Below are 17485 nucleotides of genomic sequence, written 5' to 3' on the forward strand. Positions count from 1 at the left end.
CTCCATAGGAAATGAATGATTTCCGGCTTTTCGGCCGTTGTTTGTCGTGTGCAGTGGAAAGGCGGCTTTAGAAGCCTGCAACCCCACCCAGGTTCACACACACACACACACACACACACACACACACACACACACACACATGAGAGCACAAACTGAAATCACGGACCATAAACGAGAGGTGTGCTGAACTCTTAAAGCTGTTTACACTTGGTATTAAAATGCGTTTTCGTTGATCTGACTCTCCCACAACGGATGCATCCGGGACATAAAGCCATCAGTCGAGTATAAGACACAAAATGCTAAGGCTGGGACGATTCATTAGTCTGGCGATACAATACTATCCCAATACTTGCATGCATTTACAATTGAACAACCTATTTAAGACTCTAGAAAAGTAATACGTACTACAAACTTCAAACTGCGTTGTCGTGACTTTTTTAAAACAAGAGCCAGTTGTTTATTATTGCCATAGAAACCGGAGGCATGCTTGAGATTACACATGCGCATTAGCGCTGACTGACTCTGATCATCGAGTTTTACACTGTTTTTACATCAGACCCGGGTCCTCCGTGAAGAACTTTAATACATTCAATTCTTAAATACATTTAAGTTCAGAAACATAGAAGGATACAATGTGACACGGAGCTCTTGCAACCAAAATCCTCGAGAAACGGAGAGCACGCGAGCGCACACCGAACTCATCGGGAGAGACATGACGTGCTCGCACGCAAAATGTCATTATCAAAGAGTGTTATTATCACGTGAAAGTGCAGAAATAATTCTCGAAGAGGTTTGCTCCCCTGTCTTTGCCATGGTTTCGCTTTCTCACTCCAGCTTGAAACTGATACAACATTATCTATTACAGACAACAACATACATTTTGCCCTATGTTTGAATAAAAGCTGTAACATTTCCCCACCACATCTTCGGAAAAGTAAAATAATTGAATATATATCGATTCTGAGGTAAACAAATCGATTTCAAAATGGTTTTATAAAGAATCACAATAGTTTGGTGAATCTATTTTTCTCCCACCCCTACAAAACGCTGTAAAGCCTTATCACTGTAGAATTCTTAGGCATCAATGATTTTAAATGAAACAACATATACATGAACTGACATTTCAAAGTGACCTGAAAGGCCAATCACATGCCTGGTTCTGCAAAAAAAAAATCTGAATGGTCTGAGGCTGGGATTCAGTGGATTTGAAGCGAACATGTTTGATTAACGTATTATACATGCCGTGAACATTTGGTTAATTTCATTCTCTTATTTTTGATGGAGAAGGTGTTTAGCGGCTTTTGCATCAGAGCTCTTCTTTTCCTAATGATTATATCTGTTTATGGAATATACTGTCTCTGTTTGTTTTCCATTATTATTGAGGTCCATTGCTATTTTAAACATTTTCGTAATGTGTTTATTTTTATTTTACCTGTCCGTAGAGTTGGTTTAGTCCAGTGGTTCTCAAAGCCCACATGCTAATGCCCCACTTTTAGAGCAATCATCTATTCGTTTTTCAGACCTATCGGGTACTCAAAATGAAAAATTGACGAATGTCCATCCCTAGTAAATGTCTGCTTCATTGTCAGGGTGAGGTGGAGCAAATTGCCATGATGAAGCCCAAAGGTCAGACAGAACATGATGAAGGTATGCTGGAGTATCTGGAGGACATCATCGGATCATGTCGTCTCAAAGAGCCCATCAATGTGCTGTGCAGACGGGTGGAGCTACTCAATGAGCAGCGAGGAGAGAAGGTACCACAGCATCAATTTAATCTACTGCCTTTACAAATACTTAAAAATACAGCGCTCTTTCTTATGTAAACCTTGTGCATACAAAAAACATAAATGGACATGTAAAACCATCTCTGGATCTTTTTTGGCACCTTTACCTTGAGCAAACACTAGCATGTCTGTTTATTGTTCTTACAGATGAGACCTCAAATTATGTGTTATCAGCCTGAAAACGTCTCATAGTTACATTGTGTTGGGAAATACTGATCTTAATCTCTGTCTGTGTTTGTGTACAGTTAAATCGCGTGAAGCTGGTGGAGAAAGAGAAGAGCGCTCTGGAGGGTGAGAAGAACAAAGCCGTGGAGTTTCTCACTTTAGAGAATGACATCTTTAAGAAAAGGAGCCTCCTCTGTCAGTTCTATGTGTAAGAAACAAACACACCATCATCTTTTTAACTTAGACAGAAATAATTTGCTGAAATATGACTGCAAGAGTTTGATAGACTGCGTAAGATATTACAAAGACAAAATTACAGTGATCAAGCTGCTCTTAGGTCTACATTTCCTACCTGAAAATGTGTACCATTTTTTGTAAACATCAGCATTAAATTGAATATTTGTTTTCTCTTCAGGCATGATCTAAAGCAGCGCGTGTCAGCAAAAGAAGCCGAGAAACAGCAGATTCAGGAGGACACCAAAGAGCTGAGTGAGAAAAGCAGTCAGCTGACAGAGAACATGAAGGAGAAGAGCGAGGAGCTGAAGACTGTGGAGAAGTGAGTCTCCTCTTCGTCCTTCTTGTGCATGTGTATTTCTTAGACATTGCAGCACAGTTAAGCTGCATTTTCTTTCTCTTCTGCAGAAAACTGACCAAGCTGACCAAGTTCATAGAGAGCCAGAAGGAGAAGTTCACACAGCTGGACCTGCAGGATGTGGAGGTGCGCGAGAAACTTAAACATACCAAGAGCAAAACCAAGAAACAACAGAAACAGCTACAGAAAGACAAGGAGAAGGTGAGATATCTCTGCCTTGACCTTTGGGTCTGAGAGTAAAGTATGTAACTTTGAAGATTGTCATGAGCATTTGATGTTTACTGTCCAGCTGGAGGAGGTAAGAAGCGTTCCTGCCAGCAGTGAGAAGATTATCACGGAGGCGTCTGCTAAGAAAGAGACGCTGGAGAAGAAGAAGCTGGATGAGGAGGAGAAGTTAGCTCAGGTTATGGAGAGTCTGAAGGAGGAAACCAGCGGCCTGCAGGAGGATAAGGAGGTGAGATCACTCGCATCCATGCACCTTTCTCTGCCACTTGACTTTGACAGGTGATGATCACCCAGGTCTTCAAATTTCTTCTGCAGAAAAAGGAGCAGGATCTGTTGGAGTTGAGTAAGGCTGTGAATGAGACTCGCTCACGGATGGATGTGGCTCAGTCTGAGCTGGACATTTATCTGAGTCAGCACAACACCGCTGTGAATCAACTCAAGCAGGCTAAAGATGCCCTACAGGAGGCTGTGGACACGCTGCGAGACAGGAGAGCTGCTATCAAAGATCTCAACGTCAAAATACCCCAGTGTGAGAAGCAGCTCCAGAAGGTGTGTGTGGAATTAATGTAGGTTTTACATGTAGCAGACGCTTTTATCCACAGTGACTTAATAGGGAGGCAATAATACAAAAAGTGCTTTTACCAAGTTTTCACTATTCCGAAACAATACCTGTTGAGAGAGAGTAAGTGACGTTTTTTCCCCAGTATAAACTTTTGGATGAGCTGTGAATGATATCATTATGCAAAAAGCACTGGTGGTTTTAGGTGAAACTTAGTGTTCGACCAGTATGTCTTTTTGGGTTTTTTTGTGTGTGTGGGGGGGGGGGGGTATGGTTTATATCAAGACATCTGTACTGTGGGTGACAGATTTTGCTGCACACCAATAATGTGTGACTTCACAGTGAATAATGATTGAATAATCATTTTACTGTGTCTCATTACAAACAATGAACAAATATAAGAAATAAAGATTTATTGGCCAGAATCTGTGGATGGGTGAAGCCCTGACAGATGTGTTTGTAAGATGAATGTTTGGGGGTTTCAGGATGAGCAGGAGCTGCAGCAGATCTCTGAACAGGACAGACAGAAGCGGGTGTTAGTTGGAGATATGAGACAGAAGGTGGCTGAAGCCAAGAGCTCTCTGTCTACTAACCGCAGCCGAAGCAAAGTGCTGGATGCCCTCATGCAGCAGAAACGCTCAGGAAAGATCTCGGGCATCCTGGGCCGGCTGGTACGTCCACAAGCACTTTAATCACGTCGTATCACTTAAATGCAAATTTGCTGTTTGTGTCACACCAGCTTATGTTTCTCATCAGGGTGATCTAGGTGCTATTGATGAGAAATATGACGTTGCCATCTCCTCCAGCTGTGGCTCTCTTGATAATATATTAGTGGACACCATCGACACGGCACAGAAATGTGTCACCTTCCTGAAGACCCAGAACATTGGTGTGGCCACGTTCATTGCTCTAGACAAGGTGAGAAAATAACCACATGACATAAAGTAGTTAATATATATTAAAAGAGAAGAGCTGAAGACAATTCTAGGGACAGGCATGTTTTGTTCAACATAAAATCCTTTCACAAAGCACACTAATCCTAGAAAACAGGGTTCCTACACGTTTTTGGAAAAGTATGGAATTTTATTTTTATTTTTTTTATGTTAAAAGGACTAAGTTTTCTTATTCTTGTAAGATTAAGGTCTTCTCCATAACTCATTGTTTAACATTGCTCAGATGAAAGTGTGGGAGCAGAACATGGGCTCCATCTCCACTCCAGAGGACACCCCTCGTCTGTTTGACATGGTCCGAGTGAAGGATGAGGCCGTCCGTCCGGCCTTCTACTTCGCCCTGAGAGACACGCTGGTGGCCAAAGACCTGGAGCAGGCAACGCGTGTGGCGTTTCAGAAAAACAAGCGCTGGAGGGTGGTCACCATGCAGGGCCAGATCATCGAACAGGCCGGTGAGTGCAAGTTCAGCTGCCGTGTGCTTGTCACAAAGACTCATCTGTCTCACACACTACTGCTGTCATCTCTTCAGGTACCATGACCGGAGGAGGAGGACGAGTGATGAAGGGCCGGATGGGCTCCTCGGTCTGTGCTGATGTCAATCAGGAACAGGTCAGATGGTTAATAAATGAGTTTACCCCCAAAAACTTAACCAAAGTATAATGTTAATGCCATTATGTTCCATTTTCAAACATTCAAAGCAGTATGAATATTTCACTTGTGTCTGATTTTAAATGACACTGGTAGGACATGAATGTGTTTCCGTGCAGCTGGATAAAATGGAGAGTGATTTGAATAAAGAGATGGCACAGCTACAGGACTGGCAGCAGAGAAAACTTCAGCTGGAGGAGAAGGTGCACAAAGCCAGATGTGACCTCAGAGACATGAAGAATACACTGGAGAAATATACGGCCAGCATCCAGGTCAGACCCCATTCATCACTAATACATCATCAATAAGAGGTTTTATCTTTATTCAACTAACACTGAAATCTGCTGGGGTTTTAGAGTCTTGCAGAGCAGGAGCTTCACCTGAAGACTCAGATTAAAGATCTAGAAGCCAATGTCATATCAGCCGCTCCTGATAAAGCCAAGCAGAAGCAGATGGAGAAATCTCTGGAGGCCTTCAAGAAAGGTATTGCTGACAGAAGAGTTTTGTAAAGCATTGTTAGGCAAGGCAAGGCAAGTTTATTTGTGTAGCACATTTCATACACAGAGGTCATTCAAAGTGCTTTACATAGAAATGAGAAAACAAAAAATCTAAGATATGTGAATTTAAAATATCAATTAAAAGAAAATAAGTGTGATTTTAATAAAAACTGTTTAAATGTGTAAAAAAGAATAAAACAGGAATAAAAGTATAAAACCGTTAAAAATAATAATAAAATCAAGAGAAATAAAAATAATTAAATAGTGCATATAAAATATAGTGCAATCAGTTCGGACGCAGCATAGTGCTCATTCAGTAAATGCATAGCTAAACAGATGTGTTTTGAGTCTGGATTTGAATGTGACTACTGTTGGAGCACATCTGATCTCTTCTGGAAGCTGGTTCCAGCTGCGACTGGCATAATAGCTAAAAGCTGACTCTCCTTGCTTTGAGTAAACCCTTGGTATTTCTAGCTGGTGTGATCCTAATGATCTGAGTGATCTGTGGGTTTATATTCAATGAGCATATCTGCAATGTATTGAGGTCCTAGTCCACTGAGTGATTTATATACCATTAATAATACTTTAAAATCAATCCCAAATGTTACTGGGAGCCAGTGTAGAGACCTGAGGACTGGTGTGATATGTTCATATTTTCTGGTTCTGCTCATAATCCTGGCAGCAGGAGCTGAATGAACTGGAGCTGTCTACTGGTTTTTTTTTGGGAAGGCCATTGAGGAGGCCATTACAATAATCCACCCTGCTGGTGATGAAAGCATGCACAAGTTTCTTTAAGTCTTGTCTGGAAACAAAGCATCTAATTCTTGAGATATTTTTGAGATGATAATATGCTGATTTAGTTATTGCTTTGACATGACTACTGAAACTAAGGTCAGACTCCAGAATCACGCAAAGATTCCTGACTTGATTTTTAGTTGTTTGACCCCTAGTGTCAAGGTATGCATTCACCTTGAGAACTTCATCTTTGTTTCCAAACGCAATGACTTCAGTTTTCTCTTTGTTTAACTGAAGAAAGTTTTGGCACATCCAACTGTTAACTTCATCAATGCATTTGCATAGGGAGTCAATGGGGCTGTAGTCATTAGGGGATAGAGCTAAGTAGATCTGAGTGTCGTCTGCATAACTGTGATAGGCAATTTTGTTCTCTCTCATTATTTGGCTCAGTGGGAGCATATACAGGTTGAACAGGAGTGGCGCAAGAATTGAGCCTTGCGGGACTCTGCATGTCATGGATGTCCACTCAGATTTATGGCCACCTATACTTACATAATAACCTCTCCCTTCTAAGTATGACCTGAACCATTTTAGGACCATCCCAGAAAGCCCGACACAGTTTTCCAGCCTGTCAAGAAGTATGTTGTGATCGACAGTGTCAAAAGCAGCACTGAGGTTGAGTAGCACCAGCACTGATAGTTTGCCTGTGTCTGTATTGAGGCGAATATCATTTATTATCTTTATGAGCGCTGTATCTGTACTGTGGTGTGGTCGGAAACCAGATTGAAAAATGTCAAAGTAAGCATTAGAAATTAAGAATTTGTTCAGCTGATTGAAAACAACTTTTTCAATGATCTTGCCTATGAAAGGAAGATTTGAGATTGGTCTGTAGTTGCTCAACACAGTGTTATCCAAGTTGCTCTTTTTCAGGAGGGGCTTAACAACTGCAGTTTTAACTTTGGGAAAGTCCCAGAGATAAGTGATGAATTTACCACTTCTAGGAGGTCTGCTTCTAAACAGTTAAAGACACTTTTGAAAAAAGATGTGGGGAGTGTGTCAAGGGCACAGGTTGATGTTTTAAGATGCAGAATTTTACCATCAACTGCTTCGAAATCAGACCTCGTAACTACTTTCTGATGTTGTGGTCTGATTTGTCTGACCCCGGCACAGCTTAAGGATGTGCTGATCACCTTTCTGATATTATTGATTTTCTCAGAGAAGTAGTAAGCAAACTCACTGCATTTGCTGTCTGAGAGCATTTCACTTGGAATGTGACTTGGGGGAGCTGTTTGTCTCTCTATAGTTGCAAAAAGAGTGTGTGTGTTATTTATGTTGTTGTTTATAATATTTGAAAAGAAAGTCTGTCTAGCTTTGCCTAGTTCCACACTGAAAGCACGAAGGCTGTCTTTATAGATATTATAATGGACTACAAGTTTTGTCTTCCGCCACATGCGCTCAGCTTTTCTGCATTGTATTTTCATATTCTGCACCTCTATTAAAGAGTAACTAAACCCCAAACCAACTTTTTTTAGTTAATGATCTGTAAGAATGATGCTTTATTAGTGCTGTTCATTGATTTTAGTAAGTTTTTTGACATTTGGATATAAAGTGTTTCAATACTACAATATATGGTGTAAAAACGTCTGAGTGCTGCCCTCTTGAGGTTGAACGGTGGCTACTGCAGTTGAATTTTCCTATTGGATGTTGGGTCCAAGAAATGACTCGTGACGTAAGCAGGTTCAAGCTCACCACGCCCTTGTTACGATCTCACCACACACTTAGTTCGTCCCCCCTATCTCCGTTGGGATCTGCCCACTTTTTCTGCATTTTTCAAATATTGCAGTGGGTGGAGTCAGGCTCTGACCAGGGGTTTAGTTACTCTTTAAGTTTCTCCAAGGTGATTTTTGCCTGCCATTCTTCTTCCTGACTTTAACTGGAGCAATATCATCGATTGCACTCTTATCTTTCGATTTAAAGGAATCAAGGAGAAAATCAACAGAGTCTGCAGATATGCTTGGTGTTAAAGATGTAGCCTTCATAAACAGCACACTGACTGGTGTTCTCATTTAAGCATCTCTTTTTGACAGACACAGATCTAGTTTCAATTGTAGGAGAGATCAATATATCGAAGAAAATACAGAAATGATCAGACAGTGCTACATCCTTAATAACAATTGATGAAATGTTTACATCCTTACTGATAATTAAATCTAGAGTGTGTCCACGATTGTGTGTGGGTACATGTACATGTTGAGTCAGATCAAAAGTATTTAAAACAGCTGTGACATCTTTTCCCATAATGCTTTCTGGCTTATCTATGTGAATGTTAAAATCTCCAGCAATAGCAAAACAGTCAAACTCTGAGGAAATCGTTGATAAAAGTTCTGTAAAGTCCTCAACAATTGCTGGAGAGTATTTTGGGGGCCTGTAAATAATGATATGCATAGAGTTCTTTTCAACAAAATACCTAGATATTTAAAAGATGGGTAATTCCCAAATGACACTTGCTTACATTGATAGACATCTTTAAAAAGAGCAGCTACACCTTCACCTCTCCTAGCAGTTCTGCAGACACTCATAAAAGAGTAAAAAAAAAAGTTAGGAGGGGCTGTTTCATTAAGGACTGTTGCACTGTAGCTTTCTTCTAGCCATGTTTCATTTAGAAACATAAAATCCAGGTTGTTTGTGGTTATTAAGTCGCTGACTAGAAGTGATTTATTTTTAAGTGAACAGATGTTTAAATGTGCTAACTTAACAGTATTATTTTTTTCCCTAACAGAAATCTTAGTTTGACATGTAACAGGCAGCAGATTAGATTGATTTGCCCTACTGTTTGATAAAGCCTTGGGCTTTCTATCATGTAATAAAACAGAAATAGAGAAAGATATAGGCACTGAGTTCCTGCTTTTGTAAACATTTGATAAAAGTATTAGTATTTTCATAGCAGGAACCTGACACACATCACTGAGAGCCATTATCAATTGTTTTTGGTTCACCTAAAGCAGATGGAGGAGGGTGTGTGATCATTGGCTGAGCCTTTGCCATTCTGGTTATTCTTCTATCCATTTTGATGGTTGTCTTCCATTTTCTTCCACGTCTCTCTGGTTTTGCTCTCCATTTTAAGGCATTGGAGATCATTTTAGCTGAACAGCCTATCATTTTTTGCACCTCTTTATAGGTTTTCCCCTCTCCAATCAACTTTTTAATCAAAGTACGCTGTTCTTCTGAACAATGTCTTGAACGACCCATTTTCCTCAGCTTTCAAATGCATGTTCAACAAGTGTTGGCTTCATCCTTAAATGGGGGCCACCTGATTCACACCTGTTTCTTCACAAAATTGATTTCTCAGTGATTGAATGCCACACTGCTATTTTTTTTTTAACACACCCCTTTCAACTAATTGCCCAATTGCACAGCCTTAAGAGCATGCATATCATGAATGCTGGGTCTCATTTGTTTTCTGAAAATCTACTGAACCTACTGGTAACTTGTTTGCCACGTAGCAATAAAAAAATATACTAAAAACCTTGATTATTCTGGTTAGTCACATTGTACTGCTATTATTTTGAACAAGACTGTATAATAATTTAATTAAAAGAAACGTTGAGACATTGATAAATTGTAAAAGAAAGACGTTTAACCTATCGCACAAGTCCACTACGCACATTTAGAATGCACCTGTTGAAACGGTGTTTAGCGTCTCCGCCAGCAGCAGGACCTTCAGCGCATCGGGAATATGGAGAACTGAATAAAAACCTTAAATACTGTGCATAATCTATAAAAGACTTCTTTCAGTAGTCATGTAAAAAATGCGGTGAAAAAGCCTTGAGTTTTAATTGATGCATAGTGAATGTGTAAGGTAAGGCAAGCTGCATGTAGCGACTGCGAGCAACAAAGCAGTGCCCTCCGCTTTAAAAAAAATAGTGTGTTGATAATTAACATTTAAACTAACATTGTTATATGCTGAAAATATATATATATTATATAGACGTTATTGTAGGCAAGTGAATTGTTGATTTGAGAGGCTTATTTGATCAAACAAGTCGTCTAACATGACGTTAGCTGTCGGCCGCTAACCGCTTGGTCAATATCAAAAACCTTAATTTAACAAACAAAAAAGGCTCTAAAATAAATAAAATATATTTTATAATTTTGACAGTTAAAACTGAACTGCTTTAATTGCTGCAATAGTCGTACAGCTGTAAGGAATCTGTGTAAGGAGTTATTTTTGTTATTTCTGCGGATTTCTTTTGCAAAATCTATGCGGAATTTTGCGGAATTATTTTAAATGTTTTAAAAAGATCTAAGAGAATGGGAGCTGTGGATATTACAAAACAATAAAATATTTTATAATATAGGCCTATAAAATGTATATTATATTATATTCATGGCTGTAAAGTGTAATAAAAATACTGAAGTAAATAGAAGTTCTTCACTAAAAGAATGATCATATTTTTAATCGTGATCAAAGGTTTGAGCAAAACAATCGTGATCATCATTTTTCCTGTGATCGTGCAGCCCTAGTAGAAAGTCAGTGTTTACAATCCTTGTCATATCTGTATCTGGGGTAGAGGAAGCTACTGCGGCAAAATGTGATGCTCGTGATAGTCTGATTTCTCGAGTGATTTTGGGTCTTGCTCCCTGTTTGTACCATTAGTGTGTTGATCATTAGATTCATGGGACTCACCGGCTGTATGCTGAGGGCGTCCATGATGACGAAGCTCTGTTGTGTGTTCCGTCTGGTTTGGTAGTCCTGTAAGTAACTTTGTTTCAAGAACAGCAATCCTTTGTAAAAGTCCGTGGCAGTTTGTGCAGCAAATGGATATTTGATGAGGCTTTTCTTTTTCTTATCCTGTTGAATGAAGGCAGCTGTGTTTTTCCTTCTAGAATGTAAGCTGATGGCGGTGCGAGGCTAGACGGATGAAAAATGTCACTTTTTTTTGTAATCTTCCAGTCCCGAAAGTTTGTAATTTAACGTTGATGCCAAGCTTTGTTGTTTGAGCACTATGCTGATTTGCTGAAGTAAAAATTATAAGATAAAATACAAAAAGCAATAGAGCAAAGCGCAGAGCAGTAAGCAAGAGCGTCCGAACAGTAGACACCTGCTGATACTCACTGCTTTTGTTTGTCTCTTGAAGACTTTGAGGTGGCATCCAGTAAAGCAGGTAAGGTGGAGGCTGAAGTAAAGCGACTGCATGCGCTCATCCTGGATATCAACAGTCACAAGCTGAAGGCCCAACAGGACAAACTGGATCAGATCAACACGCAGCTGGATGAATGTTCCTCAGCCATCACCAAAGCCCAGGTGGCCATCAAGACTGCTGGACGGTCAGTCCCTGCTCAAATCCTTGTCATTCACTGACAGCCTCATTATCATGTGGTTCATGTTTATATTAAGTGCTTTGTTTGTGACTATAACAGTATATCGATTGTCTTGTACCATACACCGGTTGTATGTGAATGTTGTATTCTGATGTGACAGTAATCTGAAGAAGTCTGAAGATAGCGTCTCTCAGTTGGAGAAGGAGATCACAGATAATGAGACATTGATGGAGGAGCTGACGGAGCAGCTGAAGAAACTGGAGGAGCAGGCCGGAGAGATCATGCAGACGTATCAGCAGGCTGAGGTACTTTCAGCATTTCTCACACAGAAGACCATCAGATGGGCCATAAAGGGACACTCCACTTTTATGAAAATAGGCTAATTTTCCAGCTCCCCTGGGGTTAAACATTTGATTTTTGATGTTTTGGAATCTATTCAGCTGATCTTCAGGTCTTGCGCTAGCACTTTTAGCATAGCTTAGCATTATCCATTGAATCTGATTAGACCATTAGCATCACACTCAAAATTAAGTTTCTATATTTTTTTCCCCGATTTAAAACTTGACTCTTCTGTAGTTACATGGTGTACTAAGATTGACTGGTAATTAAAAGTTGAGAATTTTATGGCCTATACGGCTAGGAACGACACTCTCATTCTGGCGTAATAATCAAGGACTTTGCGCTTCCTGCTGCCATGTTACGGCAGCAATGATATTACGCAGCGCCCAATAATAGTCCCTTGCTATTGAGAGTAACCAAGGGGACTATTTTCGGGCGCTGTGTAATATCATAACTCTTTTTTTGAGCGCAAGCCTAATGGTCTAATCAAATTCAATGGATTATGCTAAGCTGTGCTAAAAGTGGAACCGTCAGACCCAGAGATCGGCTAAATGCACACCAAAATGGTTAAACTATGGGGGTGCTTGAAAATGGCCCTAATTTTTATTTTATTTTTTTATTTTTCAAAAAAAAGTGTAGTGTCCCTTTAAGCTTTTTTGTTATTATATAGCCAACCCTCAACTGTCAATGTGCATATTTGCTGATGTTGGATAGTTTAAAAGAGGCTTTCGTTGTTTCGAGTTGATTTATGCATTTAAAAAAAAAAAAACTAAAGCATCTGCTTAAAACAACTATTCAAATCCAGTGTTAACTGTGTGTTTGTGTAGGAAGCTCTGCCTGAGGTTCAGGAGAAACATCGTGAAGTCCTGCAGGACATCAAGGCTCTTCAGGAACAGGAACATGCCCTGCAGAAAGAGTCTCTCAATGTACGGCTGAAGGTGGAGCATATTGACACGGCCATCACCGAGTGTCAGAACAAGATCAAACACTGGGACAAAGAGGTACTGATCCCTCGTACACAGTCATCTGATTCTTATAGATAATACCGAATAATACCGTCACAGCAGCACATGTGTCTGTGTGTTTTTGCTACGCCTTACAACTAAGTGGCTGTATAATGGTAGCCTCTTCACTCAGTGAGCTTTAAAGTAATAGTGTATGAACTCAGTTCTACTCGGATGCGTAATAGTGTCACGTGTGTCTGATGAAACCGTCTATACCGAATCAGAACTGTATAATTCTTAACTTCAGTTATTTACATTGAGTGTTATCAGCCCTCATAAATGAAAAATGTAATGGATTGATGTTTAATTAACATTTACATGTTAATTTTCCCTTTTGTTTCCTATTGTTGTTCTCAGGCCAGCAAACTGTCATTGCACTCCATTGACGGTACACCATCAGAAGAGCTGCCCACACTGAACCCAGATCAGCTGGAGGAGATCAGTAATCCAGATGTCATTAAGAATGAAATCGCTCTGCTGGAGGACCGCTGTGCCAATATGAAGCCCAACCTCGGTGCCATTGCAGAGTTTAAGAAGAAGGTGAATATAGCTGTCAGATTGGGGGGTCGCATAAAAAACATTTAAGAACAAATCAACAAAGTGGCCTGCATGAACACAACTTACAAACGTGTGTATGTGTGTAGGAGGAGTTGTACTTGCAGAGGGTGGCAGAGCTCGATGACATCACTGCACAAAGAGACAATTTTAAGAGAGGTTGTGAGGATCTGCGCAAACAGAGACTGAATGAGTTCATGGCCGGCTTCAACATCATCACTAATAAACTGAAGGAGAATTACCAGATGCTCACACTGGGTGGAGATGCTGAACTAGAGCTGGTAGACAGTCTGGATCCTTTCTCTGAAGGCATCATGTTCAGGTGTGTACACATCAATAGTGTCCCGTTACTTCACAATCATAATACAATGCCGTGCTATATTTACATCAACTAACTCTGCAAGTGGATCTCACAGGCCAGATTTTAGCCATGATTAAAAGGGTCTAAAATCATTAAGATGTCCCACATTTCGTTAATCGATTAAAGATCCATTTCAGGATATGTGATGGTATATTGTTTTAATATTTTGTGTGGTGTCAGTGTGCGTCCTCCAAAGAAGAGCTGGAAGAAGATCTATAATCTGTCAGGAGGAGAGAAGACGCTAAGCTCTTTAGCTCTGGTGTTTGCCCTTCATCACTTCAAGCCCACACCGCTTTACTTCATGGACGAGATTGACGCTGCACTTGACTTTAAGAATGTCTCTATCGTGGCTTGCTACATATACGTGAGTCCCCTGTCTTTCACAATCATATAAGGATCATTCACAAGTTTTTCTTTTCTTTTCCATTTTCAACTTGTATGTCTAAAAGTCGCTAGATGTAACAATAAAGTAGCTAAGTTGGCAACACAGTTGCTGAGTTGGCAACATTGCTTCAGCCAATCCCCTTTTTTGAGCAAGTAAACCCCACCCACTGATTAACATTGAATTTGCATACAAGTTGAAAATGAAAACGAAAATGAAAGCCAATCAATAAAAGGGAACATAAAATAAAAACTGAACAACTACATTTTAATTTTGCCTTTAAAAAAGGGAATTAAATTAAAATTATTTAAAAATTCCTTTTCAAGTTTGCCTTTTTATTTTAATATTAGCAGTCTTGCCTCAAGATTATATGGAAAATTAAATGTCAAATCATCAGTTAAATTTTTTTTCAATTTGGCCGGAATGATGCTTCATCACGTTGAAAATGAAAAAAAAAATTAATAATGTTTTAATTTTAATTTTAGCTTTTAATTTTTAAATTTGGGACATATTTTGCGATTTATATTTTTTTATTTTATCATTTAATTAATCAATTAAAAAAATACAAAAATATAAAAAAAATATTCATATGTATGACAGTTGATTTATATGAGTGTGATGCTTAATAATCCATTATTATGTCTTCAGATGAATGAAACGGTCTAATGACAAGTCTGTTTGTAGATACATTCTCATTTAAATGCGTCTTCCTCCCTGCTGATTTCCTGAAATCAAATCCCAGTGTTAAAGTTGCTCTATTCACTGGATTTATCTTTTATGAAATCAATATCATTATAAAATGCTGAAAGACTGTATTGCTTCTGTTATTTTAACCGTTTCCTGAACCTGTTCAATTTGTTACTCAATTCATCAGATTTGATATTTTTCGCCTGTCTCTAATATTTTTTTTTAACTGATTTCAGGAACAAACCAAGAATGCTCAGTTTATCATAATCTCACTGAGGAACAACATGTTTGAGATGGCTGATCGTCTCATTGGCATCTATAAGACACACAACACCACAAAGAATGTTGCCATCAACCCTAAAACCATTGTGTTAAGAGAGGAGACGGCAACGGCTTGAGATGTCCCTCTTGTCTTCATCTTTATGAAAAACTTTCATCTTTTTAATCTTTTTTAATAAGATGTTTTATTCATTATAACAGAAATAAATACTTGCTCTGCACTCTCTCTTATTATTATTATTTTTAATAAACTTGTTTGACTTTTTTTGTATAGCACTTTTCACTGTCGCAAAGCAGCTTTACCGAAGGAATTATGTAAATACATATAAAACACAATTCAGAAGATTCAAGGACTGTTTATAGTCCAGAGCAGGCGTTGTCTGAGGTCCTTGCAGAGCCGGTGTCATCTTTCCACGTCTGTGGTCATCTGATGGCTGGACTGGGGTTAGTGTAATCCCTAGTTGAGCATCCCGAGTTAGGAACAGAAAAGTAGCATTTGATCTCTGCATTTACATCTGCAAGATGTATTATTTTGATTGTTTGCTTGCTCATCTGCAATACGTCTTTGAGCCATTTTCTAGATGTCGTCATATAGACATATTGAAGATGTCTGCACGATGTCTTTTGATTTAGAATGTGTGTAAAGCAGCTCTTTCCTTTATCAGATGCTTTCACACACCAGATGTATTAATTACAGATCTTTAGTAAACCTCTTGCATATGTACCTGTGCTATCTGGGAATACTAAAACAGCTGTTGCCTTTTTTTCAAGTACGAGTTGGAAAAGAAGTAACGGCTGTTCTTGCATCAAGTTTGGTTTTCTTTTATGTGTGCAGGCATTACTATCATTTATGAATTCTGTGTCTGAAACCCTTCAATATTCCCTATATAGTGAATGACAATTGAGTTCACTATATGGGGAAGAAGATGTCAAGTGAATGAAAATGAGTGAGCGATTTTGGACACTGACTAAATACCATGCATCAGAGAGCTGTCGGAGAGATTTGTCATAACCTTTTCACTGTCACATTTATCAGGTTTATGATAATAAAGGGAATAAAACAACTGCTCGTCTTGCTTATTTACCATTGTTTATTTATTATATTTAATAAAAATGTGTTTTATATTTTAACCCTATAAGTCCCTTGGGGTCAATCTTACCCCAAGCCACTTTTCTTTAGTTTAAAAACATGGTTCACTTCATCTCTGTGGAATAATATTTTGTGCCTTTCCAGATTATCTGTCAAGATTCATATAAAAAACTGTGCTTAAGTCGTTCTAAAGAGGTGTAAAAATTCACCAAAAGAGGCCCATTGGGGTAAATATTACCCCAATTGAAATGAATGGGAAATGCAAAAAAAAAAAATCAATGCATTCAGAATAAATCTGAAAATTTAATACAGAAAGGTAGGCCTGGTACTGAGCAAGCACAAATGCAATATAGAAAAGACATGCTCAATCACACACAAAGGTATGACTGGCATAGAGAGGATATTTTACAGAAAAATACTCAAAAAATGTAAAATACTCACACAGGTGTTTGTGCACACAAACACAGACTCTCACACACACAAAGACACAGTAAAACTTACACATAAAGACAAAGTCACAAATGCACGCACAAACACACACATTTACATAAATTCTAATTTCTGTGGAATTTTGTAAAACCAGACATTTCAAAATGCAAAACTACCAAAAAATGATACTAATTGAAATAATATTTATTTTTAATGTCTTTTCTAATGTTTATATAAACATGAATTCACAAAATGTTTCACTTAAGTACTGATGTTGAGCCGTTGGCCACATCCAGTCAAATTAATGGGTCTCTATGGGCATCTGCTGGTCGAAATGATTTATTTCCTAAACTGTAATTGTTTTATTTTTCGTCTGTTCATTTATTGTCTGTTCCTCTTAAAACTAAAGGTGCTACACATTGACATTAACCATTTTTTGACTGTATGGTTCTATAAAGAACCTTTAACATCTGAAGTAAATTTAAGGTTAGTTTTAGTGGAACATTTTAATTTTATTATATCACCGTGAAGAACCTTCTGTAGCAACTTGTAGGCATATCCAATAATTGAGATTCAGACACGTAAGAGGTTGTAAATTAGATTAACATTTACTTGTTTAATTATTGCTACTTGGCCTGTATTTTAGCCTGTCTTTATTAAATATACAGATTTTGAAATAAAAAGTTATTTAAAGGTGACATAGAATGATTGAACGGGGTATTTATCCTTGTTCTGTGATGTGACATGTAGACAAAAATGTTTTTTGTTTGGGTCTGTAATGCCTTAGAAGCTTCCTAAAAACCTCTCTCAGATAGCTCTATTAGGGTGGGGGATTTTAAACAAGTGGTTTTGCACCTATTTTGCTCCCCCTACTGGCTTAAC

At 38.6% G+C, this 17485-nt stretch overlaps 1 protein-coding gene across 1 annotated transcript in view; it reads left to right on the forward strand.

Moving 5' to 3' along the window:
• Positions 1–16140, forward strand: part of smc4 (structural maintenance of chromosomes 4) — a 28978-nt gene extending 12838 nt beyond the window's left edge. The window contains exons 6-24 of the mRNA XM_065281700.1: positions 1590–1754; positions 2030–2157; positions 2365–2505; positions 2592–2742; positions 2831–2995; positions 3082–3315; positions 3811–3996; positions 4082–4243; positions 4502–4727; positions 4805–4884; positions 5043–5195; positions 5280–5406; positions 11294–11483; positions 11638–11782; positions 12644–12817; positions 13178–13360; positions 13465–13697; positions 13917–14100; positions 15042–16140. Of these exons, the coding sequence (XP_065137772.1) occupies positions 1590–1754; positions 2030–2157; positions 2365–2505; positions 2592–2742; positions 2831–2995; positions 3082–3315; positions 3811–3996; positions 4082–4243; positions 4502–4727; positions 4805–4884; positions 5043–5195; positions 5280–5406; positions 11294–11483; positions 11638–11782; positions 12644–12817; positions 13178–13360; positions 13465–13697; positions 13917–14100; positions 15042–15203 (3189 nt within the window). The 3' untranslated portion in view covers positions 15204–16140. The remainder of the gene's footprint in view (positions 1–1589; positions 1755–2029; positions 2158–2364; positions 2506–2591; positions 2743–2830; positions 2996–3081; positions 3316–3810; positions 3997–4081; positions 4244–4501; positions 4728–4804; positions 4885–5042; positions 5196–5279; positions 5407–11293; positions 11484–11637; positions 11783–12643; positions 12818–13177; positions 13361–13464; positions 13698–13916; positions 14101–15041) is intronic.
• Positions 16141–17485: the final 1345 nt, after the last annotated feature.

This window comes from Paramisgurnus dabryanus, chromosome 8 (assembly GCF_030506205.2).
Source record: "Paramisgurnus dabryanus chromosome 8, PD_genome_1.1, whole genome shotgun sequence".
Lineage (NCBI taxonomy): Eukaryota > Metazoa > Chordata > Actinopteri > Cypriniformes > Cobitidae > Paramisgurnus > Paramisgurnus dabryanus.